This window comes from Myxine glutinosa, chromosome 3 (genome assembly GCF_964187855.1).
Source record: "Myxine glutinosa chromosome 3, kmMyxGlut1.1, whole genome shotgun sequence".
NCBI classification, from domain to species: Eukaryota; Metazoa; Chordata; class Myxini; order Myxiniformes; family Myxinidae; genus Myxine; species Myxine glutinosa.
Genome location: NC_136263.1, coordinates 194,403,843 through 194,430,675, shown reverse-complemented (window position 1 = coordinate 194,430,675; position 26,833 = coordinate 194,403,843). Strand labels below are relative to the sequence as shown.

At 44.2% G+C, this 26,833-nt stretch overlaps 1 protein-coding gene across 1 annotated transcript in view; it reads left to right on the top strand.

Annotated features, from left to right (window-relative positions):
• Positions 1-2,022: 2,022 nt before the first annotated feature.
• The window catches only part of LOC137424096 (glutamate receptor ionotropic, NMDA 2C-like), a 430,015-nt gene continuing 405,204 nt past the window's right edge, over positions 2,023-26,833 (top strand). The window contains exon 1 of the mRNA XM_068111563.2: positions 2,023-2,428. Within this exon, the coding sequence (XP_067967664.2) occupies positions 2,030-2,428 (399 nt within the window). The 5' untranslated portion in view covers positions 2,023-2,029. The remainder of the gene's footprint in view (positions 2,429-26,833) is intronic.

The window sequence follows — 26,833 nt, the reverse complement described above, 5'->3', positions numbered from 1 at the left end:
GTTTGTGTGATTATTTGAATGGTTTGTGTGATTGTTTGAATGGTTTGTGTGATTGTTTGAATGGTTTGTGTGATTGTTTGAATGGTTTGTGTGATTGTTTGAATGGTTTGTGAGATTATTTGAATAGTTTGTGTGATTATTTGAATGGTTTGTGTGATTGTTTGAATGGTTTGTGTGATTGTTTGAATGGTTTGTGAGATTGTTTGAATGGTTTGTGTGATTGCCTGAATGGTTTGTGTGATTATTTGAATGGTTTGTGTGATTGTTTGAATGGTTTGTGTGATTGTTTGAATGGTTTGTGAGATTATTTGAATGGTTTGTGTGATTATTTGAATGGTTTGTGTGATTGCTTGAATGGTTTGTGAGATTGTTTGAATGGTTTGTGTGATTGTTTGAATGGTTTGTGTGATTGTTTGAATGGTTTGTGTGATTATTTGAATGGTTTGTGTGATTATTTGAATGGTTTGTGTGATTGTTTGAATGGTTTGTGTGATTGTTTGAATGGTTTGTGTGATTGTTTGAATGGTTTGTGTGATTGTTTGAATGGTTTGTGAGATTATTTGAATGGTTTGTGTGTTTATTTGAATGGTTTGTGTGATTGCTTGAATGGTTTGTGAGATTGTTTGAATGGTTTGTGAGATTGTTTGAATGGTTTGTGTGATTGTTTGAATGGTTTGTGTGATTGTTTGAATGGTTTGTGAGATTATTTGAATGGTTTGTGTGATTATTTGAATGGTTTGTGTGATTGCTTGAATGGTTTGTGTGATTATTTGAATGGTTTGTGTGATTGTTTGAATGGTTTGTGTGATTGTTTGAATGGTTTGTGTGATTATTTGAATGGTTTGTGTGATTATTTGAATGGTTTGTGTGATTGTTTGAATGGTTTGTGTGATTGTTTGAATGGTTTGTGTGATTGTTTGAATGGTTTGTGTGATTGTTTGAATGGTTTGTGAGATTATTTGAATGGTTTGTGTGATTATTTGAATGGTTTGTGTGATTGCTTGAATGGTTTGTGAGATTGTTTGAATGGTTTGTGAGATTGTTTGAATGTTTTGTGAGATTGTTTGAATGGTTTGTGAGATTGTTTGAATGGTTTGTGAGATTGCTTGAATGGTTTGTGAGATTGTTTGAATGGTTTGTGAGATTGCTTGAATGGTTTGTGAGATTGTTTGAATGGTTTGTGAGATTGTTTGAATGGTTTGTGAGATTGTTTGAATGGTTTGTGAGATTGCTTGAAAGTTTTCGACATTTTTCCTCCGCCACCGAAGGTGGATGGAGGTTATGTTTTCACTCCTGTCTGTTTGTCTGTCCGTTTGTATGTGAACAAAATATCTCAAAAAGTTGTGGACGGATTCGGACGAAATTTAGCAGAGATGTCGCGTGTATGTGACAAAGATGAAATGATTAGATTTTGGTGAAGATCCGGATTTGGATCCGTCTACGAGAATTTTTTAAGTGATTCTTCACCATTGAGTGATATGGCCAACCAGGTGGAGGTATGCCCTCTACTGAGTGCCGTTCTAGTTGTTCTTGTTTGAACGGTTTATGTACCGATTGGAACAGTTAAGGTTTTAAATCTGAGATATTTGTTTTTTTGTTCTAATGGTTTATGCATTTGTTTGAACATTTTGTCTGCTCATTTGAAAGGTTCCTTCATTTATTGCGACCTTCTATCCTTACAGATATCTTCATGATGTTTGAAGTGGTTTGCTCCCAGTAAGTTAACCCACTCACCTTTTTGATTGACTTTGGGTTTGGGGTTTTACCATCAATACTATGATATTAACCCTTTAGTGTAAAATGACATGAGGAAGGCATGGATAAAACTGTTTTTGGGACACACTTTTAAAGATAAAATGGAATCGGTTTCAGGATGACTCACTTGCAATATTAAAACGCCCACCAACAGGTACCTATCTGCACAGGCTACTTTTGCCAATGGTGTGACCCCCTCTCCACCCATTCTCCCCATCCTTTCCTCACCCCTTCTCCTTCCCTTGCCCCATGCCACCAGCAGGTGAATGCGAGCATGGGTAGCGTTTTCATCGCCCTCATGTTCCTTCTGCTGTGGGGGACACATGTGGACCTGCTCCGCCAGGCGAGGAGCTGGACCCATCCTCGCATCTACATCGACATCATTCTGGGAGGGACCGAGTCTAGAGATAAGATCGGCGATCTGACTCGATTTGAATCCCTCTCGAGCCAACATCAGCTTCATATTCGCACGCACATCTTGAACGAGACGAGTCCCAAGGGCCTGGTCAGGCAGCTCTGCGCCACGGTCGCTTCCAACAAGAGCCATGGCATGATATACTCGGACAGCATGAGCCAGGAGGCCACAGCCCAGATCCTGGATTTTGTTTCTTCACAAACACGCGTCCCTTTCATCGGCATCAATGGCGGTGCGTCGGTGGTCATGAGTGGGAAGGTGAGACCACGTGATGCATGCACTGGTGTTCCCTCAATTTTACCTGCCAGGGGCTAATTTGTTTATCATTTTGGAAAACTGTGACTTCTGTGCTGATCATTGTTGTGCCACACCAAATCAAACATGTGATTTATGTTTGTAATGGATTCCCATCTCTGCCTTTGGTGCAAAGAGCACTTTAATACTGTATGTATGTACAGGTATCACGGTAAAGGTGTTTCACACAGTGCAAGTTTGGTATGTGCAGGTACCATGGTAAAGGTGTGTTTCACACAGCTCAAGCTCGATATGTACAGGTACTGTACCAATGGTGTTTCACACAGCCCAAGCCTGGTATGTGCAGGTACTGCAATGAAGGTGTGTTTCACACAGCTCAAGCTCGGTATGTACAGGTACCGCAATGAAGTTGTGTTTCACACAGCCCACGCTCGGTATGTACCGGTACGGGTACTGTACTAATGGTGTTTCACACAGCTCAAGCTCGGTATGTACAGGTACTGTACTAATGGTTTTTCACACAACTCAAGCTCGGTATGTACATGTACATGTCCATCGACGTGTAGGTGTGGCCATCTACATTGATCACCATGTTGCAATGTTTGACTAACAGTTTTCGGTGACTTCTGGTGTTCGCATCACATCATCTGCAGCATTTTAAAATATTTTTGTACCTTATGTGAACTTTGAAGCCTGAAAAGGTATTAGATATACCTTAAGAAAGGAAAAGGTATCCTTAAGTATTTAGAAAACCTTCAGAAACAATAAAATAGTGCTATTCTTGGTACATTTTGTTAAAAAAACTGCATATGAGTCACATTGACATATACCTACTGGGTGTATATGTGTGCGGTGTGTGTGATGTGTTGTGTGTGTGTGTGTCTTATGTGTCTGTGTGTGTCTGTGTGTGTGATGTGTTGTGTGAGTGTGTGTCTTATGTGTCTGTGTGTGTCTGTGTGTGTGTGTGTCTTATGTGTCTGTGTGTGATGTGTGTGATGTGTCTGTGTGTGATGTGTTGTGTGTGTCTTATGTGTCTGTGTGTGATGTGGTGTGTGTGTGTGTCTGTGTGTGTCTGTGTGTGATGTGTTGTGTGTGTGTGTGTCTTATGTGTCTGTGTGTGTCTGTGTGTGATGTGTGTGTGTGTGTGTGTGTGTGTGTGTGTGTGAGTGTGTGTGTGTGTGTGTGTGTGCATGCTTGAGTCCATGCTTCTTTACATTGCATTCCTGCATTACCTGTGGCCAAAAAACCCACAAAGTTATTGCGACCCCGAATGTCGAGTTTTTCCTCGCCATGTACGGATTGACACGCTTCACTAGTTGGGTGAGAGAGTTTGCCGAATACCTTGTTCCTGTTGTCGTAGAATAATAAAAATGGTACTGTTGGAAAGCTAATGATCGATTTACTTGGAACAAAAAAAATTAATTTAATCATAATCATGCCCATTTAATTATGAACAAAGATTCATATATTAATAGCCTGTCTTTCTGTGATTGAAGAAAAAGAAGCAGAATTTGAGCTTAATGCGGTGGAACATTCCTGGAGGGAACAGAAAGTACTCAGAACTTTCACCATTCTCATTCCCTCCCTACATTTCTTCTTAATTGCCATTTTGTTTTCTGACAATAGTGTCATAAGGGTTTACCTTATGTAGCTTTTCTTGGTTGCTATATGCAGCTATCTTTGGCTGGAAGAGCATGGGGCTTAATTTATTGAAATCCTACCCACTTGGGTTAATTGATTAGGTGAGAGCTGATTGAAAAGGCCCTCCAATTACGGGCGAGAGGAGTGATTGGGTCTTGTTATTTATATGTTAACTGTTATTGGCATTGCAAATGGTACATGCCCAGGAGCCTTGGTGGTGTGCGTTCCTGTCTATGGCTACCACTGATGATTCACCCAACAAGTGATTCAACCCATCAGGGGGAGTGTAGGATTGGGATTCTCATGTATACATGCCACTTGTGAATGACTGCAGATGCAGAGGAACCCAGATAGGGTTTGAAAGAGCAAAGGGCTTACCTTGTGTCATGTCTCTTGGTTGCTTTATGCAGCTTTCTTTGGTCGGAAGAGCATGGGGAGATATACAGTCACGTGAAAAAGTAAGTACACCTCATGTAAAGTTTTGACTTTTTCAACATATTGCAACATACAGCTATTTGATCTTCATTTCAACAATATTGATAGATGAAGGTGATATAATATAACAAATATCATGAAACGTTTACATTTTGTAGTCCATTGTATAATTTAAATAAACATAAATGCAAATTTCGCATGTGGAAAAAGTAAGTACTCCCCTACATTTATCACTGCGTCAAATACCTAAAATTAGAATCAGGTGCACGAGCTCAGGTGCAAATGATTAGAACATCGTCAGAGAGGATCTTGGAGGAACCTGTCTTATTTAAACCTCAGACATTTAGTTTGGTTTGCTCTTTGTTGTTGAAGTGTGCGGCGTCACCATGCCTAGATCAAAAGAGCTCTCTGAGGCCTTCAGAAAGAAGGTTATAGATGCCTACGAGTCTGGGAAGGGATTTAAAAAGATCTCCAAACAATTTGAAATCAATCATTCGACTGTCCGGAAGATCATCCACAAGTGGAGAAGATTCCAAACAACTGCCAACTTGTTCAGGCCAGGCCGCCCCAGCAAGTTCAGCCCGAGAGCAGACCGCAAGATGCTGAAAGAAGTCTCTAAGAACCCCAGAATGTCATCACGGGACCTACAGGTAGCTCTTGCCACTGTTGATGTCAAAGTGCACGAGTCTACCATTAGAAAGAGGCTGCACAAATTTGATCTTCATGGGAGGTGTGCCAGGAGGAAACCTTTGTTGTCCAGAAAGAACATCAGGGCAAGACTAAAGTTTGCCAATGAACACCGAGGCAAAGACCAGCACTTCTGGAACAATGTGCTCTGGACAGATGAGTCAAAGTTAGAGCTATTTGGCCACAGTACCAGAAGACATGTTTGGCGAAAACCAAAGTCAGCATTTGACCACAAGCACCAGATACCAACTGTAAAGCACGGTGGCGGAAATATTATGGTTTGGGGCAGCTTTGCTGCATCAGGGCCTGGGCAGCTCAACATCATAGAATCCACTATGAACTCTTCATTGTACCAGAGGGTGCTTGAGGATAATGTGAGGCCATCTGTCGGAAAGTTGAAGCTCAACCGAAGGTGGACCTTGCAACATGACAATGACCCTAAACATACCAGTAAATCCACCAAGGAATGGCTGAAAAGAAAGAAATGGAGGGTTGTGGAATGGCCAAGTCAAAGCCCGGATCTAAATCCCATCGAGATGTTGTGGGGGGATTTGAAGCGAGCTGTGCATGCAAGAAACCCCTCAAACATCGCACAGCTGAAAGAATTCTGCATGGAGGAGTGGGAAAAAATTTCTCCCAGTCGATGTCAGAGACTGGTAGACAGTTATAAGAAACGCCTACTTGAGGTTGTTTCTGCCAAAGGGGGCAATACCACCAAAGAGAGCCAAGGGTGTACTTACTTTTTCCACATGTGAAATTTGCATTTATGTTTATTTAAATTATACAATGGACTACAAAATGTGAATCTTTCATGATATTTGTTATATTATATCACCTTTATCTGTCAATATTGTTGAAATGAAGATCAAATAGCTGTATGTTGAAATATCTTGAAAAAGTCCAAACATTACATCGGGTGTACTTACTTTTTCATGTGACTGTACACACATATATATATATATAGATATATAGATATATAGGTATATATATATATATATATATATATATATATATATATATATATATATATATATATATATATATATATATATATATATATGTGTGTGTGTGTGTGTGTGTGTGTTGGCCATTGTACAACATTGCTCACTATATCATGTGCCTTATGTTTTGGGCAATGTAAAAATCATCCACACATTAGTCTTCACCACTTGTCTATGTCTTTGGACAGTAGGTAACGTAACGGTTCAAGGTGTGGAGCTTCGCCAGAGGGCAGGTAAAGGTACAGGGGGTGGAGCTTAACCTTCAAGGTTAAGGGCATGGATAAGTCGATGTAATGTCGGTTGATGTATATCCAGGTTGCGTTCTATATAATGAAGGTTGTCCACAGCACTGTGCGAGTGCCTTGTGCAACATGTTGACGAGTGTATGCTCATCTTTTAAATACTTAATAATTCATGATAATATTTTTCCATTTGATATAATCTCAGAATCATTCGCTCTTCTTAAACAGTCGAAGGACATGGCACAATATATGAGATGGATTATTTAGAGGCACGGTCATCCAACGGGCGCGTTTTATTTAATGCAGTGTGTGCAGGTATCAGTTTCACTGGACCTGCCCGTGGCGAGTGATGGACCATTTTGGAAGGACCTTTCAATTGCTCGAGGCATTTCAATCGGTGATTTGTGTGGCTCAGTACAAATGATAGCATAATATACGCTCTGTTTGTCTCTTTGAAGGTCCCCTTTGTACCTGTAGAATTGCTGCGCGAACACCATGTGTACGCATTCCTGTTTGAGGACTCAATTGGCACACCTGACTCACCTATTCTGACACACACTGCAAATATAATCACACTTTTCCATTACTACACACCAGAAAGGTTTTTGCTTTTGGTAAATAATCAAGAAACCTCCTCAATAGGTGCAACCATCACATTGTGTCCACACTAGCTCATCCGTTTTCATTAAAATGTCCATCAGCCCCTTACCATGAAATATAAGGTGATGTTAAAAGCCAAACTAGGTGTGAGGTCACCTTTACCAAAAGCACTTAGTGGTCTCCCAAATTAAGATTCCTCCTTATTTATGAGTGACATGCTTCCATTATTAGCTCCGTCACCGAAGGTGGATGGAGGTTATGTTTTCACTCACCCCTGTCTGCAACGGTGCCTGTCTGTTTGTCTGTTTGTTTGTCTGTCTGTGAACAAGATTTCTCAAAAGGTTGTGGACGGATTCGGACGAAATTATTAGATTTTGGTGAAGATCCAGATCCGGATCCGGCTCGTATAATTTTTTTAAGTGATTCTTCAGCATTGGGAGATCGGGACAAAAACTATACAGAGCAGGATATCTCAAAAAGTTGTGGACGGATATGGACGAAACATGGCGGACAGGTTGGGTGCCTGACAAGGACAAATAGATTCGATTTTGGTGAAGATCTGAATATGGATCCGGATACTAGAATTATTTAATTTTTAAGTGATTCTTCACCATTAGGAGATCGGGACAAAAACGATACATAGCATGATATCTCATAAAGTTGTGGACGGATTTGGACGAAACTTGGCGGACAGGTTGGGTGTCTGACAAGGACAAATATATTCGATTTTGGTGAAGATCTGATTATGGATTCGGATATGATAATTATTTGATTTTTAAGTGATTCTTTACCATTAGGAGATAGGGACAAAAACGATACATAGCATGCATGATATCTCATAAAGTTGTGGACGGATTTGGACGAAACATGGCGGACAGGTTGGGTGTCTGACAAGGACAAATATATTCGATTTTGGTGAAGATCTGATTATGGATTCGGATATGATAATTATTTGATTTTTAAGTGATTCTTTACCATTAGGAGATAGGGACAAAAACGATACATAGCATGCATGATATCTCATAAAGTTGTGGACGGATTTGGACGAAACTTGGCGGACAGGTTGGGTGTCTGACAAGGACAAATATATTCGATTTTGGTGAAGATCTGATTATGGATTCGGATATGATAATTATTTGATTTTTAAGTGATTCTTTACCATTAGGAGATAGGGACAAAAACGATACATAGCATGCATGATATCTCATAAAGTTGTGGACGGATTTGGACGAAACATGGCGGACAGGTTGGGTGCCTGACAAGGACAAATAGATTCGATTTTGGTGAAGATCTGAATATGGATCCGGATACTAGAATTATTTAATTTTTAAGTGATTCTTCACCATTAGGAGATCGGGACAAAAACGATACATAGCAGGATATCTCATAAAGTTGTGGACGGATTTGGACGAAACTTGGTGGAAAGGTTGGGTGTCTGACAAGGACAAATAGATTCGATTTTGGTGAAGATCTGGTTATTTATTAGGATACGATAATTATTTAATTAGTGTTGTTATAATAGAATCTGCAGACTCCCTCTCACCCCCGGCTGTGTTAGGGTTAGGGTAAGACTCCTTGAGATCTCTGTTGTTCCATCACGACATCAGAGCCACCCCCGACGAGACAGGTGACAGTTCTAGCTTGACCCGTCCTGGCTTGTGGACCCACCAGGAACATGGTGTGTTGGTTTTTGTTTTTCTTTCGGACTTGCCCCACATTTGTAGCTCGTGAAATGTACATCATAAGGAGGATCAGACAGTAGACATTAAAAGACAAATCCGTCCATCATTTGCAATCCACAGCACCACTACCCCAGCCTAAGATTGCAAGGAGCGTTGTAGTGCTGGTGGTTGAACACTTTATCAGTGACCTTGACACCTATGTACGAACTCGGAGATGTTATGCTGAAAGGCTGTTTGAAGATGTTTGTCTAGATCTTGTACCCGAGTTCCTAATTTGTAGCTGCTTTGTCTCATGTTTCTAGCCATGGATAATGTTTCTGGCCTAATAAGTTTGTGCGACCGGCCCACCACCGACGAACCGGAACACTGCTCATGGGGATGACCGCCTGGCTCATGAGCGAAACTGATATTTCACAGATTCCCCTGGCCTGTCACCGCCGTGCTTGTAATCATCTGCCCTTGTAGTCATTCCGAGTCGATTTTCTCATGACATGGGCACCAGTGTGTGGAGTGCTGGGTGTATCTTCAGCATACTAATCACACAGGGGAAAAAAAGAAATGTCCATTGAAGGTTAACAATTCGGTGCCACATGCCTATGATAGCAGATTAGCAGGCCAAGATAATGCGGTTATTAATTATTTCTATCACATTAATTACTGTCCTGAATTATTTCCATAATAATTTCTCGAGGAAGTGTGGGAGAGTGTGTTTCTGACATGAACTTGTGATTTTCATCTATCACATGACCCTTATGGGGGGGGGTCTCAATGTGACTGCTACTACTACTACTACTCTGCATGCCCAGCTAAGGGGCATTAGCGACCCCCGTCTGGCCCAGCTGCCCAACTAATGCTAGCAGACGGAACGCTAGTATAACATCCATCTGGGGGACGGCACACACTGAAGAATCACCCTGCCTGTGAAACACCAGGGTTTCAGTTTATAGTTGTGTCAGGAATCAAACCCAGACCACTTCCATTCTACTCGCTTGGAGGCGAGTGTGCGTACCTTTAGGCCATCCTGCCAGCTTTTAATGTGCCTCCATGAGTCAATTATATGTTCGAGCCAGTTGCAGTTCCACTATGAGGGTGCAGTTCAATGTGACTTCAGCACAATTTTTTTCCAAGGAGCGGTTTCGGAGATATAGAGGTGCAACTTTTTTCGATTTTTTCCAAGATGGCGTCTGTGCCACGTGACCTATGACGTTATAATTATCATTTAAAAATTATACAGGAGGAGCCGCACATATTCTGAAAATTTTGTGTCCATCGGTCTAACAGTTGCGGAGGAATTTTTGTTTTATTCATACTGATCAGATGAAGTGTTTTACTTGTCGAATTATGACGTCATAATTAAGGCCCCAATGACATCACCATCAACATATCTTATTCCCCATGGTGAGTACTTGACAATGAGCCATGTTTCAATATTTTCCATTGAGTGGTTTGGGAGATATAGAAGTGTAACGTTTTTCCAAGATGGCGACCTACCACGTGACATATGACGTCATAATTATGAATAAAAAAATTCTACAGGCGGAGGTGCTTCTATGGTAAAATTTCATGTCAATCGGACCAACGGTTGCCGAGAAAATGAATTTTTCCTCTTCAAAGAAATGAATCATTGGGAGCTGGAGCCTGAATCTTGTGTTTTTAATAAATGAAGAAGAAGTGAACATTACCATGCACTACTGCAGAGTATATCAATGAGGGCAGCAGGTTCACAGGCTGGCAAAGGGGAACAGGGAGATAAAAGGATCATGCATGAGTGGGTAAGTGGCACAAAAAAAATGAGGTGTGATTATGTCAACGAGAGTTGAGAGAGCAGGGTGGTGGTGGGAGAAAAGTTGAGGTGATGATGGGCAGCACTCATGAACGACTGGAGGGGTGGGCCATGAGGCAACATACGAGAGAAGGAATGGAGGTGAGCATTCAGATTAGTATCGGGGAGGGAAACCAGCTGTCTGGGATTCTGGAAAGAACTACCTGTGAAGATTGGGAGAGGATGGAGAGACAAGAGGTCTGGATGAGATGGTCAGAAGTTTGGAGAAAGAAAACTGAGAACCCACCAACCTGCCTGAGGTGGACGAGAAGCAGTCCTTTGGACTCAGCCACCTGCCGAGAGATGCCAATATGACACGGAGAGCCTTGGACTCAATCGTTTCCAGGGGGGAGCAAGAAAGGAAGCAGCTACATCAGGGAGACTCATTCCTACTCCATGATAATCATGGAGAATTTCGTATACAATGTAATGAGCTTTGAGCGTCTCAGAATGGACGTCGCAGAATGGAGAATACAGAGGCTTTGGCCGTCGTCGAAGTCAGTTTGGCAATGTGGTCTGCCCAAGACAGACTGTGAGGCCTAGGAGCTCCAGAGACCACACCTCTTTTAGTGGTTAGCCTGATTAATAAAGTGAAGTGAGGGTGTTCGAAAGTCCATCGTTGATCAGGAACATCATGAGAACGCGGAGTTCTCCTGATACAAAAGACATGTTCCATGTATCTGGCCGAGTTCTTTTTCCAGATCTGCATGCACAGGTGGATGCTGCAGCAGCATGCCTCTCAGGTGTGGTTTACTGTTCTTCAAATGGTGAATCATCCGCAAAGTGTACAAAGGACCAAGAATATCGCTGATTCTAAATTGCTGCCTTTGTGGGACACCATTCTGAAACATGTATGCATGATTATTCCTTTCTGGAGACATATAGGTACATATATGATTGAGAATCAGGCCTGACATCCACTTGCCTTGTAGAACGAGCTTTACCATACTCGAGGAGTTGGTGATTTTTTTACGCTCCTTGTCTGGTTCCCGCACGATTTGGTTGAGTAAAAGAGCCACTGGTGGTGCTCTACTGCCTGTTTGTGGAAGCTCGGCCTCTCCCAACAATGTCTCATCATTCAGAACTGAGCACTCCAGTTTTATTGTTTTGCTCCAGCTCTTCTTTTTTTGCAGAAGACTTCATCCATCTGCTAGGCGGACAGTAGCTATTTCTCTCTCTGCTGATCTGGAAATGATGTCCTACAATCCTGAAAAATCTCACAGTCTCCCCCTATCGCAACTTGTCGTGCTACACACACTTGGTGGCTGTGGCTCCTGTTCTTGGTGTCTAATCGTGGATATTTCTGAAGACGACGCACATGGAATTGACACACGTTTTGACAAACTTCCCAGCCAGACCCGACGGTGGAAAAATTTGGGTAGGAATTTGGAATTTTCCTCGGGTAGCGGTACGCAACGCCCTATTTTTCATCTATCGTACCCACCAGCGAACATGACCAAAGTTTGATGGCACGGCTTAGGGCCTGTACAAATGATGGATGGGATTCCTCTTCGATGGAACACCCTGCCCGTGAACAACATGGTCTGGAACTGAACCCGGACTTGACTCCCTGAAGGCCAATGGACTACCACTCGGTGGTCTACAGATGGTCTTCGGGTACCTCTCAAGTCCCTTTTGTGGATGACAAATTACGCAAGTTTGCTCCTTAAAGAGCAAGCTTCGTTTTGTCCTTTAATGATAAGTTATGGTTCACATCACGCTGACACAAATGCACAAATGAGCACAGCACGTATTGTTTTCTCTATTGATGTTTTTATCATTTTTTTGTGTTGAAATATCAATGTTTGTTCTTTGTGAACCTTTCCTTATTAACGGTGCAGGTTTCGTTGCCATCGGGTTTAGGAGCATGAGAGTCACGACTTGGTGTGGTGTTGTGATGTTACCATTTTAAACATCAGAAACCTGCACAGAATCAATGAACCCACTTTTTCGATCCTATCGATTTCTCATACGTCCATTTCAACACTGTTTCCCTGAGCAGAACCAGAATTGGAGAGGATTTACATTTTGAAGATGATGAAAATGATGACGATGATGACGATGACCATTGCTTTTTGCACCGTGACGATGCATAGGGCTGCCGAAGCAGTTTCCTTTGCTAGTGGGCACAATCCTGGATGGGTTGCCACTCCGACGCAGGATACCCGGATGGCTCATTCATCCGAGCAAGCTGGTACTCAATTTGCCGACCTCGAAGACAGGCTGAGTCAACCCACCTGGCGTTAATTCAGTGATCGACCATGATTCAAACTCAGAATCCTAGGATTCCAAGTCAGCATCCTAACCATTAAGCCAACACCATGCTAACAGTTTGAGGATGGATAATTTTACATGGTGAGTGAGGTAATGTAAAAGGCCTGCCTTTGAGTTATTGGCTTGTTAGTCTCACCCCAGAGGTTGCGAGATTATTGCAATGCCCCTGTCTGCCTGTCTGTCTGACTGTGTCTATGTTTATATATTTTTGCTTTCAATTTTTTGGTCTACAACTGCTTGTCCGATCGATGCGAAACCTTAAACATAGCAGGCATTCCCTTAGCTGCAACGGTTTATATATATATATATATATATATATATATATATATATATATATATATATATATATATATATATATATATATATATATATATATATATATATACACACGACCGGTCAAAAGTTTTAGAACACCTCAATTTTTTCAGTTTTTATTGAAATTTATGCAGTTTAATGTCTCAATGTACTCTGAAATTAAGCATAGAACAAATAAAGAATTGGAGATAAAAAGGAAATCACAGAATCATTTTGTTTAACAAAATTTAATTTAAAATTTTGACTCAGCAAAGTAGCCACCTTTTGCAGATACAAACACCGAACACACTCGTGGCATTCTTTCTACAATGGAAATCAAATATTGTTCGGGAAGTTCTTCTCAACACTGTTGCAGAAGTTCCCACAAATGTGTTGCACTTGTAGGTTGCTTTGCTTTCACCCTTCTGTCCAGTTCATCCCAAACCAGCTCGATGGGGTTTAAGTCTGGAGACTGTGCTGGCCATTCCATGATTTGAAGCCTACCGTCTGGTTCTTTTCCTCGAAGGTAGTTTTGACATAGCCTGGAGGTGTGTTTCGGGTCATTATCTTGCTGTAGGATGAACCCCTGACCAACGAGGCGTATACCAGAGGGTATTGCATGGCGCTGCAAAATGCTGTGGTAGCCCTTTTGGTTCACACATCCCAAGAGGACGAATGACGGAAACGAGCTTTAACTCCGAGGCATATTTCGAACTTGGCTGGATTATCTTTTCGCGTGTGCAGGAAGGTTTGAAGTCTTATCTGATCAGGAACATGCGGTGTTATTCCAGACCCACAAAACAAAGAAACGAACCTGGACAAGAAAAGTAAAATTCAACAAATAATGAATTTATCAAAAATAATTGTAAACCAAATAAAATGAATGTGAGGTAAAAACTATTTCCGAATTTGAGACGTCTCCACTCAGACTCGTATACAAACAAGGGAATGATAAAAGGAAAGAAAATGATTTGGTAATCGGCCGGCACTCAGCTCTGCGTCCCCAATTGGCTGGTAAGGCTTGCTGGTCGGTTGTCGCCTCCAAATCATCACACGGGAAGCACACAAAACGGTGCTGAGTCGCGCTCCTCGGTGTCCCAACGTGAGGTACTTCTCACGATGCCGACTGCCCCGAAAGTACACCCCATGTAAACGAAATGGCTTCTTCGCGGTATACGGAGCATGCTAATCTACACAATCGAAACTTAAGGTATTTCCTTGTTTACCCCCACAAACGTAACAATATATACACTACATGACCAAAAGTATGCAGACACCCCTTGTAATTAGTGGATTTGGCTGTTTCAGCCACACCCATTGCTGACAGGTATATATAATCAAGCACACAGCAATGCAGTCTCCATAGACAAACATTGGCAGTAGAATGGGCCATGCTGAAGAGCTCAGTGACTTTCAACGTGGCACCCTCATAGCATGGCACCTTTTCAACAAGTCAGTTCATCAAATTTCTGCCCTGCTAGAGCTGCCACGGTCAACTCAAGTGCTGTTATTGTGAAGTGGAAACGACTAGGAGCAACAACAGCTCAGCCAGGAAGTGGTAGGCCACCCAAGCTCACAGAAGAGGACCGCTGAGTGCTGAAGCACATACTGTGTAAAAATCGTCTGTCCTCGGTTGCAACACTCACGACCGAGTTCCCAACTGCCTCTGGAAGCAACATCAGCACTGTTACGGATTCGGCACTTATTATTATTGTTGTTATTATTATTATTATTATTGTTGGTTCTAAGTATTATGGTTATTGTTGTTTAAGGGAAATGGTTATTGTGGTTAAAAGGTTAAAAGCGCTCATGGAAAAGAGACAGGAAGCCGGAAGACGACGATAGAGAGGAAGAGGAAGCCGTGAGGAGATAGGAAAAAGACGTGTCTTGAAGCTCCGTACCGAGCGTGGTCGAGCGTACATCGCAAGTGAACTTTGAGTCCTTGAAAGGAATTTCGTGCGATATCTGTTATCGCTGGAGTATTGAGAAGCCTGCGTAGTCAGGTATAGGCAAAGAGGTTCCGGAGAATCCTCGCCTAGAGGCTGCGGCTCGAGTAAGAGCCGTCCGCCATTTTGGGAACCGCACACGTCGTTCGCGGAACAAGGTTTTGCCGTGTCCGCTGGTCTTGCCCTCCGGTGGTTTGCCGGGGATGTGTGTGCGTGACAGCGGCGTTTGAAGAATACGGTGCGGTTCGCCGGTTGAACAGTGAATGTGCACGTTTGGATCGCGTCTTTGGGATTCCTCTTTCCACCGCTAATTTGCTGTTGGTTGGGACCACGTGACGGTCCCCGCCTTGCCTACACCTCCTTACTCACATCATCGCCTCATCGCTTCTTCACCGGGAGCACCATTGAGTGACAGAGACATTGAGGAGTGTTCGGTCATATTCACTGGGAGAGCAGTGAGTTCTATTACTTTAATAGATGGTACCATCTTGAGATATTGATTGTATTGTGGATTGCTATAATTGTTGTATCGTTATCCCTGTGTGATTTTTAATATATTATTGGTTTGTTGATACCTCTTGGTGTGGTTTCCATAGTGATTTCGACACGGAATAACATATTTTTTCTGCCGTGGCTCCTCCCGGGGTTCGGAGGGATGCCGAGACCAGGAGGTCGGGGAGGAACACGTAACAAAAATTGGGGGCTCGTCCAATTGACTCGTGGGCTCGAAATTGGGTCTACGTCCGGGATCTACAATTCCCTAAATTTAGTCCGGGAAAGAATTCCCTAACATGCCCAGAATTCCCAAATTTGGAACTTTTTCCAACATTCCCAAATTTTTCCCAAAAAAAACAAAACTTTTTTTTTTTAATTTATTGTGTGAAGGTTAACAGGAGTTAACAATAGTCACCATGGAGTTTGATGCAGAGAAGTTTGCAGTAACCCCTAGAGAGGCACAGTTCAGAGCGTTATTAAAATCGGACCTCTTGGTATTGGCCAGACATTTTAGCTTGGAGGTTCGAACGAATCGAAACGAAAATTTTATCGGATTATTTTACTTTATTGTATATAGTTATTATTGATTTCATTCTCCGTTTATTCGTTCGGGATTAAACCCGTTTGGTTTTATTCAAAGCTTTATCCCGGTGTGTACCCTGGTTAGAATAGGTACACCGTATACCTGCGTGTCGTAAGAGGCGACAAAGAGGGTTGGCATCAGGAAGGGCATCCGGCCATAAAAAAACATTGCCTCAAAAAGAGAACCATGGCAATTACAACTACATATGGGCAGGGTACAGCCTGAAGTGGAGATCGGTTTCTGAGGTTTGGGACATGGAATGTAGGGACAAGTCAGGTATAGGCAAGTCAGGTACAGGGAGATCAGGAGAAGTGGTGGAAGTATTGGTCAGAAGAAGAGTGGACATATGTTGTGTGCAAGAGACGAGATGGAAGGGAAGTGGTGTGAGAATGGTGAAGGGTAGGCAGGGACAGAAATACAAGTTTGTGTGGCAAGGGTGCCCGGAGGGCGTGAATGGTGTTGGTGTCCTGTTTTCTGAGGAGTTTGTAGACAGTGTGGTGAGAGTGACTAGAGTTAGTGATAGGTTGATGAATGTGAAAATGATGATCGGAAAGCTCTTGGTGAACGTCATCTCGGGATATGCTCCGCAGGTTGGTCGGAGCGATGAAGAGGACAAGTTCTGGTGTGCGATAGAGAAGCTGATGGAAAACGTGAAAGATGAGGAAGTTGTTGTGGTAGGAGGAGACGTAAATGGACATGTGGGAAGGAGTATGGACGGTTCTTGAGGGAGTTCATGGGGGTTACGGATATGGTGTGAGAAATGAAGAAGGTGAAAGGAATTTGGAGTTTGCTGATGGATCTGATTTGTTGATTTGTAACACTCAGTTCCAGAAAGGGGATAATAAGCTTGTTACATACACGTCAGGTGGGTCGACGACAACCGTTGACTACCTGATGGTGCATAGGCGAGATAGGGGGCACCTCCGGGACACAAAGGTGATCCCGGGGGAGGAGGCTGTTTCACAGCACCACTTCGTTGTCTGCTACATAAGGGTGAAAGGTGCGAGGAGAGCTCGGCGGGCGAAGTACCAACCTAGAATGAAGGTGTGGAGGTTGAAAGAGGTGACAGTAAGGGAGGGATTAAAAGAGAGGCTGAGTAGGGTAGAGGATGAGGTGGTTGAGCTTGAACGTGGTTGGATGTCAATGAAAGCTAGTCTGTTGGGAGCCGTTGATGAGGTATGTGGATGGACAAAAGGACCACCGAGGCACTCGGAAACATGGTGGTGGGATGATGAAGTTGGAAAGAGGATTGATGAGAAGAGGAAGAAGTTCAAGGAGTGGCAGAAGGCGAAGGGTACGGGAGCAGAAAAAGCAGAGCATGAAAGTTATAAGGCAGCCAAGAAGGCTGCAAAGAAAGAGGTAGCAAAGGCGCAGGAGGCATGTAGGAAAATGTTCGGAGAACGCTTGGATTCAGAAGAGGGTCAGAGAGCGGTATTCAGGATTGCAAAGCAGATAGCAAAAGAGAGGTGTGATGTGATGGGGGTGAGTTGCTTGAAGGATGAAGTGGGACAAATCGTTGTGGACCGAGATGGAATTAAAGGAAGATGGAAAAGATATATGGAAATGCTGTTGAATACAGAGAAACAATGGGATGGCAACATAGAGAGTAACCCAGTTTTAGGACCGGCAGAGAAGATAACTGAGGAGGAAGTTGAGGAAGCGATAAAAGCAATGAAGAGTAGAAAAGCGGGAGGGCTGACGGGAGTTGTGGGAGATATGTTGAAGGCAGCAGGAAGTTGGGGTGTGAAGAGAATGACAGAGATCTGTAATCTGGTGGTGAAAGAAGGCCACATTCCGGTGGATTGGGAACTGAGTACCCTCGTCCCTCTATACAAGGGGAAAGGTGACCCTCTGGAGTGTGGCTCGTACCGAGCGATAAAGTTATTGGAGCATGGAATGAAGGTATTGGAAAGGGTGTTGGAGAGGAGGATAAGGAAGGAGGTGAAGATCGACTAAATGCAGTTTGGATTTATGCCAGGAAGAGGAACGACAGATGCGCTCTTTATTGTGTGGCAGTTGCAGGAGAAGTACATGGAGAAGAGGAAGAAGTTGTTTCTTGGGTTTGTTGATCTGGAGAAAGCATTCAATAGGGTTCCACGCGAAGTATTGACATGGGCATTGAGGAAGTTAGAAGTGGAGGAATGGTTGATCAGAGTAGTGATGGCAATGTACAAAAGAGCGCGCACAGCTGTAAGGACGAAGGACGGGAACAGTGGTGAGTTTGAGGTGAAGGTGGGAGTGCATCAGGGGTCGGTACTAAGTCCACTACTATTTGTAGATGTGATGGAGGTGCTGGCTCAGAACGTAAAGGAGGGTTTACCGTGGGAGTTGTTGTATGCAGATGATCTGGTGTTGATTGCGGGAAGTATGGATGGACTGAAGGAAAAGATGAACAAATGGAAGGAATGTCTGGAGACAAAAGGTCTGAAGGTGAATATGGGAAAGACGAAGGTGATGGCAAGTGGTAAAGCATGTGGTGAGGTGGAAAGAACTGGGAAGTGGCCATGTGCTGTGTGCAGGAAGGGTGTCGGAGTGAACTCCATTCAATGTACAATGTGCGCTGAGTGAGTTCATCAAAAATGTAGTTGTCTGAGAGGGTCATTAACCAGTGTGGCAGCTACATTCAAATGTAAGGTGTGCACAGAGGGAGCTGCAGATGGAGGAAATGTTGAGTTGGATCTTGGAGACGACGTGAAGCTGGAAGGTGTGAAAACATTTTGCTACCTCGGAGACATGCTGAATGGAGAAGGTCGATCAGACACGGCAACGGTTGCTCGAGTGAGATGTGCATGGAAGAAGTTTCGGGAACTGAGTGGCGTGCTGATGAGGAGGAGAGTGTCGTTGAAGCTGAAGGGAAAGGTGTATGCTGCATGTGTGAGAAGTGTTATGATTTATGGGAGCGAGACATGGGTCATGAACGTAGAGCAGCAACGAAGGCTGGAAAGGGTGGAAATGTGAATGGTTCAGTGGATGTGCAGAGTATCGTTGAGAGAGAGGAAGACAAATGATGAATTGCGAAAGATGATGGGAATAGAGCCTGTGATTGATGCTGTGAAGAGGAACAGGTTGAGATGGTTTGGTCATGTGTTGAGGAAGGATGAAAGTGACTGGTTGAGAAGAGTGACGGAAATGAATGTAGAAGGAAGTAGAGGACGGGGAAGACCGAGAAAGACTTGGCGAAAGATGGTGGAAGAAGAAATGCGGGTAAGGGGGTTAACAAGGAGAGATGCAGAAAATAGGGCAAAATGGAAAAGAATGTCATGGGGACCGCAAGGCTAACCCCCGCTCTAGCAGGGAAAATGGCCGTAAAATGCATGTTGTTGTTGTTTTGTTCGAACGAATATGAGGAAAGCAGAGATGCAGAGATTGGTGATAGAATCTCTGGTGGGACAAGGAACATGGGAAGAGGGAGCCTTGGATTGGTTCCCCGAGGAACAAGAAAATGTGGAGCTCCAGAAACTGGAGATGCAATTGCAGAGCCAGGAAAGGTTAAAAGCAGGAGAAAGAGAACTCCAGGAAAGGTTAGAAGAGAAAAAAGCACAAGAAAGAGCAGAGGAAAGGAGAGTTGAAAGAGACCTCGAAGAAAGAAGAGAAGAGAAAAAAAGCAGAGGAAAGGAGAGCTGCAAGGTAACTCGAAGCAGAGGAGAGAAAAGCCGAAAGGGTGTTAAAGGAACGTGAAATGGCGCTTCAGCAGGAAATTAAACTCAAGGAGCTGGATTTAAGGAAAGAACGGGGAGAGGTACCATCCATGCCGACTGGTTCGACACAGAGTCAGAACACCTGGGATGTTGGCAGACATGTGAGGCTGGTTCCACCCTTTAATGAAAAGGAGGTAGCCAAAATTTTTTCACACTTTGAGAAAGTGGCTCAACTCCTAAAATGGCCTGAGGAGTCCTGGACCATGTTAGTGCAAAGTGTTCTGGTGGGTAAAGCTCAAGATATTTATTCGGCTTTACCGATTGACCAATGTGCAGATTATGAGATAGTGAAGAAAAACATTCTCAAAGCCTATGAATTGGTCCCTGAAGCTTACCGGCAAAAATTCCGGAATACCAGGAAGAGGGAGAGTGAGACCCATGTGGAGTTTGCCAGAATGAAAGAAACCATGTTTGATAGGTGGTGTGATTCAAAAGGGGTTGGGAAAGACTTCGAACTATTGCGACAATTGATCCTGGTGGATGAATTCCAACAGTGTGTCCACTTGGACATTAAAGTACATCTGGAGGAAAGGAAAGTACCAAAGTTGTATTTTTTTTTTTTTTTTTTTTTTGGATACATAATCGAGGCTCATGAAAGAGCTAACATTTATCACACAAACAAATCAAACAGACAAACAAACAAAGTGTATAAAAAGGGGAGCGGTAGACAAGATGGGGAGAGAAGGGGAAGCACATAAACACAACATTTGTGAGGGACATCGGGAATGTGTGGGAGGGAGAGGGCTTTGGGGGAGGTGGCGTAGGAAGGGGGGGGGGGGGAGGGGGTGGGAGAAGTATATACACAAGGACACCAAGGACTTCCAGGAAAGAAGTTGGTATTTCAAAAAGAGGATTTGGGGTGAAATTAGCGGGGGTAGAACAGATCAAGGTTTTGGATGGGAGAAGATAAGAGATGGTGGTGAACAGCTGTTTTAAAGACCTGGAGGGAGGAGTGGGATTGAAGGGAGTGGGGGAGTTTGTTCCAGAGGCGGGAGAAAAGAGGAATGAAAGAGTGAAGGTGAGCAGAGAGTCTTGATTTTGGCAGTTTAACCATAAGAGGGTTGCAGGCAGATCTTGTGTGACCTTTAGGAATATTTGGGGGACAGAGCCCAGAGAGAGCTGGAGGAGCAAGGCCGGAGAGGAGTCGGTAGAAGACAGAAAGACCACCAACCTGCCTGCGGTGAGTAAGTGAAAGGCCCTCAGAGGTAGCTTCATCACGGGAGATTCCAATGATTCTGAACGCTTTGGTTTCAACAGCGTGAAGACGAGCTAGGTGTGAGGCAGGAGCACCAGCCCAGAGGGGACAGCAGTATTCCATTGAGCTGTGGATGAAAGCCTTGTATGTGTTGAGGAGCTCAGGTGTGCCAAGGAAGGACTTCGCACGACGGAGGATGCCCAGTTGGCGACTGGCTTTGGAGGCCAGATTTGAAATGTAGTTTTCCCAGGAAAGATCATGGCAGATAGTGAGACCCAAAAGCTTGAGTGACAGAACTTCTTGGAGAGGACTATTCAGAAAGTGGATGGGAGGGTTGTCCAGTCGGTCTTTTCGGAGAGACATCGTAAGAGTGTGAGATTTGTCAGGATTGAAAGACATGTTCCACTTGTTTGCCCAGTCAGTGATTTTGTCGAGGTCTGCAGAGAGTGAGGAGGCTGCAGACTGCCGATCTGAGGGATGAGGAATGGAGCGGCAGAGAATGGAGCCATCAGCAAAGAGATAGAGAGGATTTTCAAGAGAGTCGGAGAGATCATTGATGAAGACCAGAAAAAGCACAGAGCCCAGAACACTGCCTTGGGGAACTCCAGCCTGAACAGGAAGAGGAGATGAGAGAAACCCATTCAGGGCCACACGTTGACTACGACTAGAGAGGAAGTCCGCCAGCCATGCATGGAGATTTCCATGGATACCAAAGGAGGAGAGTTTGGTGAGCAGAGCGGGGTGCCAGACCGTATCGAAGGCACGTGATATATTGAGGGAGACAGCTCTAATTTCCTGTTTGGCATTGAGGTCCTCCATCCATTGTTGAGACAGCAGAAGCAGCATGTCCAGAGTAGAGTGACCTGGTCTGAAACCAAATTGATGATCAGAGATCAAGCCATTGGAGAAGAGGAAAGATTTCATATCCGAAGCAATGATGGATTCCATGACTTTGCTGATAATTGGGAGAAGGCTGATTGGTCTGTAGTTACGAGGATCTGTTTTTGTACCTTTTTTGTGTAAAGCGGTGATGTTGGCTGATTTCCAAGCAGATGGCAGTTGACCTTGAGCAAAAGAGAGGGTGAAGAGAACAGAGAGAGGGAGTGAAAGAGCGGAAGAACAGGATTTTAGGACCCGTGGGCTGATGCCGTCGGGTACAGTTGCAGAATCAGAGTCGAGGGTTGACAGAAACTTTTCCACCTTGTCAAGACGAAAGGACACAGAGTCCAGGAGCAGCTGGGTACGACTGGGTACGGTGGGTACAGAGAGGGATGGGTTTGGGACACAAGATTTAGAGGCAAACACAGAGTTGAGGCATTCAGCTTTTTCACGTGCGGTGTCAGCTGTGTAGCCATTTGAGGTAAGGGAGGGGATGGAGGGGGAACAAACACCAGAAACAGATTTGACCAGACGCCACCAGGATTTGGAAGAGGGAGACAGATAAGAGAGTTCGGTCTTGAGAACGGAGAGATATTGTTTCCTGGCTCTCCTGAGGGCAGGCATGGCAGCAACCATGGCAGAAGACTATGCCTTAACACACAGGATGGGGTTCCACAAGCCTAACGTCTCGCCTAGACCTAGCCAGGGGAACTATGGTACATCAGGGGCGGAGAACTAAAATTCATGGGGGCAGCCTCGAGATGACTATGAGGACCACTCTGATACCACGACTTCTAGAAATCAGAAGACAACAGTTCCAAGGCAGACGTATCTTCCGGGGTGCTCGAGGCAGACCACAAGGTTCTCCTCCGGGCCTACTTGCACTTTTTGCCATAAACCTGGACACTTGATGTCCCACTGTTATGCTCTGGAGAAGGGAAATCAGGAGCGGAGTTCGACTAGTACAACTCCGAATGCAATGGCAAATGTGGGAAATCGCCCTCAAAAGGGTTACCAACCATTTATTTCAGAGGGGTGTGTGTCACTGGATGGAGACTCGACTAACCAGAAACCGGTTAGGGTTTTGAGGGACACAGGAGCACATCAATCTTTGATGCTTGAAGGCATTTTGCCCTTGTCAGAGGAGACGGCAACTGGTGATAGTGTTCGTTTACAGGGGATTGGTGGCTGTGTTAGAGCTCCACTTCATGTCATCCATTTGAGGTCTGATTTGGTGTCAGGACCGGTCACCGTAGGTTTACAAGCCACTCTTCCTGTAGAGGGAATCTCTTTTATTATCGGGAATGATTTGGCTGGTGGTCAAGTTTCTGGTAACCCGATGGTTGTTAGAAAGCCCAGTCGGGAAAATAACACCACGCCAGTTAGGGATGACGGCAAATTTGGCAAGTTATTTGTAGAGGGACTGAACTTCAAAACAAAGGAAGAAGTTCTGACCGCTGTCTTTAGCAAATATGGACCGCTTCTGGAAGTGCGGCTGGTAAAAGACAGGGAAACGCAAAAGTCAAGAAGGTTTGGCTTTGTCACGTTTGAAAACACAAAGGACGCCAAAGAGGCAGAGATGGATTGGAATGGTAAGGATTTGGAGGGTCGGACGATAGCCGTAGAGAAGGCAGGCCGTAGGCGTCGAGGGGGCTACAGAAGAGGAAAACGTGGCGGTAGTTTCGGTGGTGGCCGCAGTCGATATTATTATGGAGGCTCCCAGAGTTACGGCAGCTCCCAAAGGAATGATTAATAGGGTAGTGGCCGAGAAGGAGACCGCTATTTACGTGACTACAGTGACAAGCGGTCCAACCGTAATTATTACGAAAGTTAGAAAGAGTTGAAGCACTGAATACTGCGGAGCAGCCGAGCAAAAATTCCTACACGGATTAACCGTGAACACCATGTTCCTAAAGGCGTCCATGTAGTGAACTTCCCTACATGGATTAACCATGAACTCCACGTTCCTAAAGGCGTCCATGTCGTGAACTTTCCTGCACGGACTACCCGTGAACTCCACGTTCCTAAAGGCATCCATGTCATGAATACACTTCCAGGCCTCACCACCCAACCACCATGGAACCTGGCTTTCAGCTCGGCCTCCCGGAGAAAAGTGCTGTAGATTTGTTTGACTTTGGATTGTGATCACTACCCCTTAACCTTCATTCAGAAGAAACTAAAAGTAAAAAAAATCAGAGGGTGATGAGATGGGGTTTGGCTTTGCAGGAGTCTGACAGGGAAATTGAACATGTAAAGGGTAGGGACAATGTCGTTGCTGACGCTTTGTCCAGAGTGAATTAACTTTGGAAATCTCTGTGGGTTGTTCGAAGTTTTGTTGCTTTTTTTTTTTTTTTTTTTTTTTTTGTCTTTGTGTACTGAATCGAGGCTCGTGAAAGAGCTAACATTTACTTCACAAACAAATCAACCAGACAAACAAAATATATAAAAAGAGGGAGCGGAAAACAAGATGGGGAGAGAAGGGGAAGCACACAAACACAACATTTGAGAGCAGGGAGATGTGTGGAAGGGAGAGGGCTTGCGGGGAGGAGGCGTGGGAAGGGGGGGGGGGGGGGGGGAGGGAGAAGTATAAAACACAAGGACACCAAGGACTTCCAGGACAGAAGTTGGTATTTCAAAAAAGTGGAATTGGGGTGAAATTAGCGGGGTTAGAAAAGATCAAGGTTTTGGATGGGGGAAGATAAGAGATGGTGGTGAACAGCTGTTTTAAAGACCTGGAGGGTGGAGTGGGATTGAAGAGAGTGAGGGAGTTTGTTCCAGAGGCGGGAGAAAAGAGGAATGAAGGAGTGAAGGTGAGCAGAGAGTCTTGATTTTGGCAGTTTGACCATAAGAGGGATGCAGGCAGATCTTGTGCGACCTGTAGGAATATTTGCGGGACAGAGCCCAGAGAGAGCTGGGGGGGCAAGGCCAGAGAGGAGTCGGTAGAAGACGGAAAGACCGAAAGATTTTTGTGGAATATTGAGTATTGTTGCTCACGGCAATGGATGATTTGGGTTGTGAGTTTACTTTTGTTGGTTTAAAGAGTTTGCCTGCAAAGAAAGTTTTCGCTGTGTTCAAACTTTCTTTCTTGAGGGGGGGAAGTGTTACGGATTCGGCACTTATTATTATTGTTGTTATTATTATTATTGTTGGTTCTAAGTATTATGGTTATTGTTGTTTAAGGGAAATGGTTATTGTGGTTAAAAGGTTAAAAGCGCTCATGGAAAAGAGACAGGAAGCCGGAAGATGACGATAGAGAGGAAGAAGAAGGCGTGAGGAGATAGGAAAAAGACGTGTCTTGAAGCTCCGTACTGAGCGTGGTCGAGCGTACATCGCAAGTGAACTTTGATTCCTTGAAAGGAATTTCGTGCGATATCTGTTATCGCTGGAGTATTGAGAAGCCTGCGTAGTCAGGTATAGGCAAAGAGGTTCCGGAGAATCCTCGCCTCGAGGCTGTGGCTCGAGGAAGAGCCGTCTGCCATTTTGGGAACCGCACGCGTCGTTCGCGGAACAGGGTTTTGCCAGGTCCACTGGTCTCGCCCTCCGGTGGTTTGCTGGGGATGTGTGTGCGCGACAGCAGCGTTTGAAGAATACGGTGCGGTTCGCCGGTTGAACGGTGAATGTGCACGTTTGGATCGCGTCTTTGGGAATCCTCTTTCCACTGCTAATTTGCTGTTGGTTGGGACCACGTGACGGTCCCCGCCTTGCCTACACCTCCTTACTCGCATCATCGCCTCATCGCCTCTTCGCCGGGAGCACCATTGAGTTACAGAGACATTGAGGAGTGTTCGGTCATATTCACTGGGAGAGCAGTGAGTTCTATTACTTTAATAGATGGTACCATCTTGAGATATTGATTGTATTGTGGATTGCTATAATTGTTGTATCGTTATCCCTGTGTGATTTTTAATATATTATTGGTTTGTTGATACCTCTTGGTGTGGTTTCCATAGTGATTTCGACACGGAATAACATATTTTTTCTGCCGTGGCTCCTCCCGGGGTTCAGAGGTATACAGAGACCAGGAGGTCGGGGAGGAACACGTAACAGCACAACAACTGTTCGTTGGGAGCTTCATGAAATGGGTTTCCATGGCCGAGCAGCCGCACACAAGCCTAATATCACCATGCGCAATGCCAAGCGTCGGCTGGAGTGGTGTAAAGCTCACCGCCATTGGACTCTGCAGCATTGGAAATGCATTCTCCGGAGTGATGAATCACGCTTCACCACCTGGCAGTCCAATGGATGAATCTGGGTTTGGCAGATTCCAGGAGAACGCGACCTGCCCGAATGCATAGTGCCAACTGTAAAGTTTTGTGGAGGAGGGATAATGGTCTGGGCTGTTTTTCATGGTTCGGGCTGGGCCCCTTAGTTCCAGTGATGGGAAATCTTAACGCTACAGCATAAAATGAGATCGCAACAGCAAAACAAGATCCACCAAGCGGACAGCCTCTTCTTCTTCGAGGTCAAAATGGCGTATAGGCCCATAATGGAGGCGCTTGATTTCTCCAACGATGACTCACACTTGGTGATAAAACCTGAGATGCAGGTCTAATTGTACTCGCAATATATGACAATGTCGCGCAATCCCTTTCACGGGAAACCTCAACTCATTCGCGACCAATATACAAAAACAAGTCCGCTCACAGCCTCGACGTGACTCACAGCTCTCTCCTCCTCTCTCTGCCCATCTCGATCTCTCTTCTTCCGGTCTCTTTGCCGCGTTTTCCTTTTTCCTTCACAAACATTTATTTTTACCTTTCACTAAAGTCATCTCCATTTCACACAAAAATCTTAATAAAAATATTACCTGAAACTAAAATTCCTACAAGTATATAATAACAACAAAGGCGGATCCATAACAATATATATATATATATAAATATATATATATATATATATATATATATATATATATATATATATATATATATAT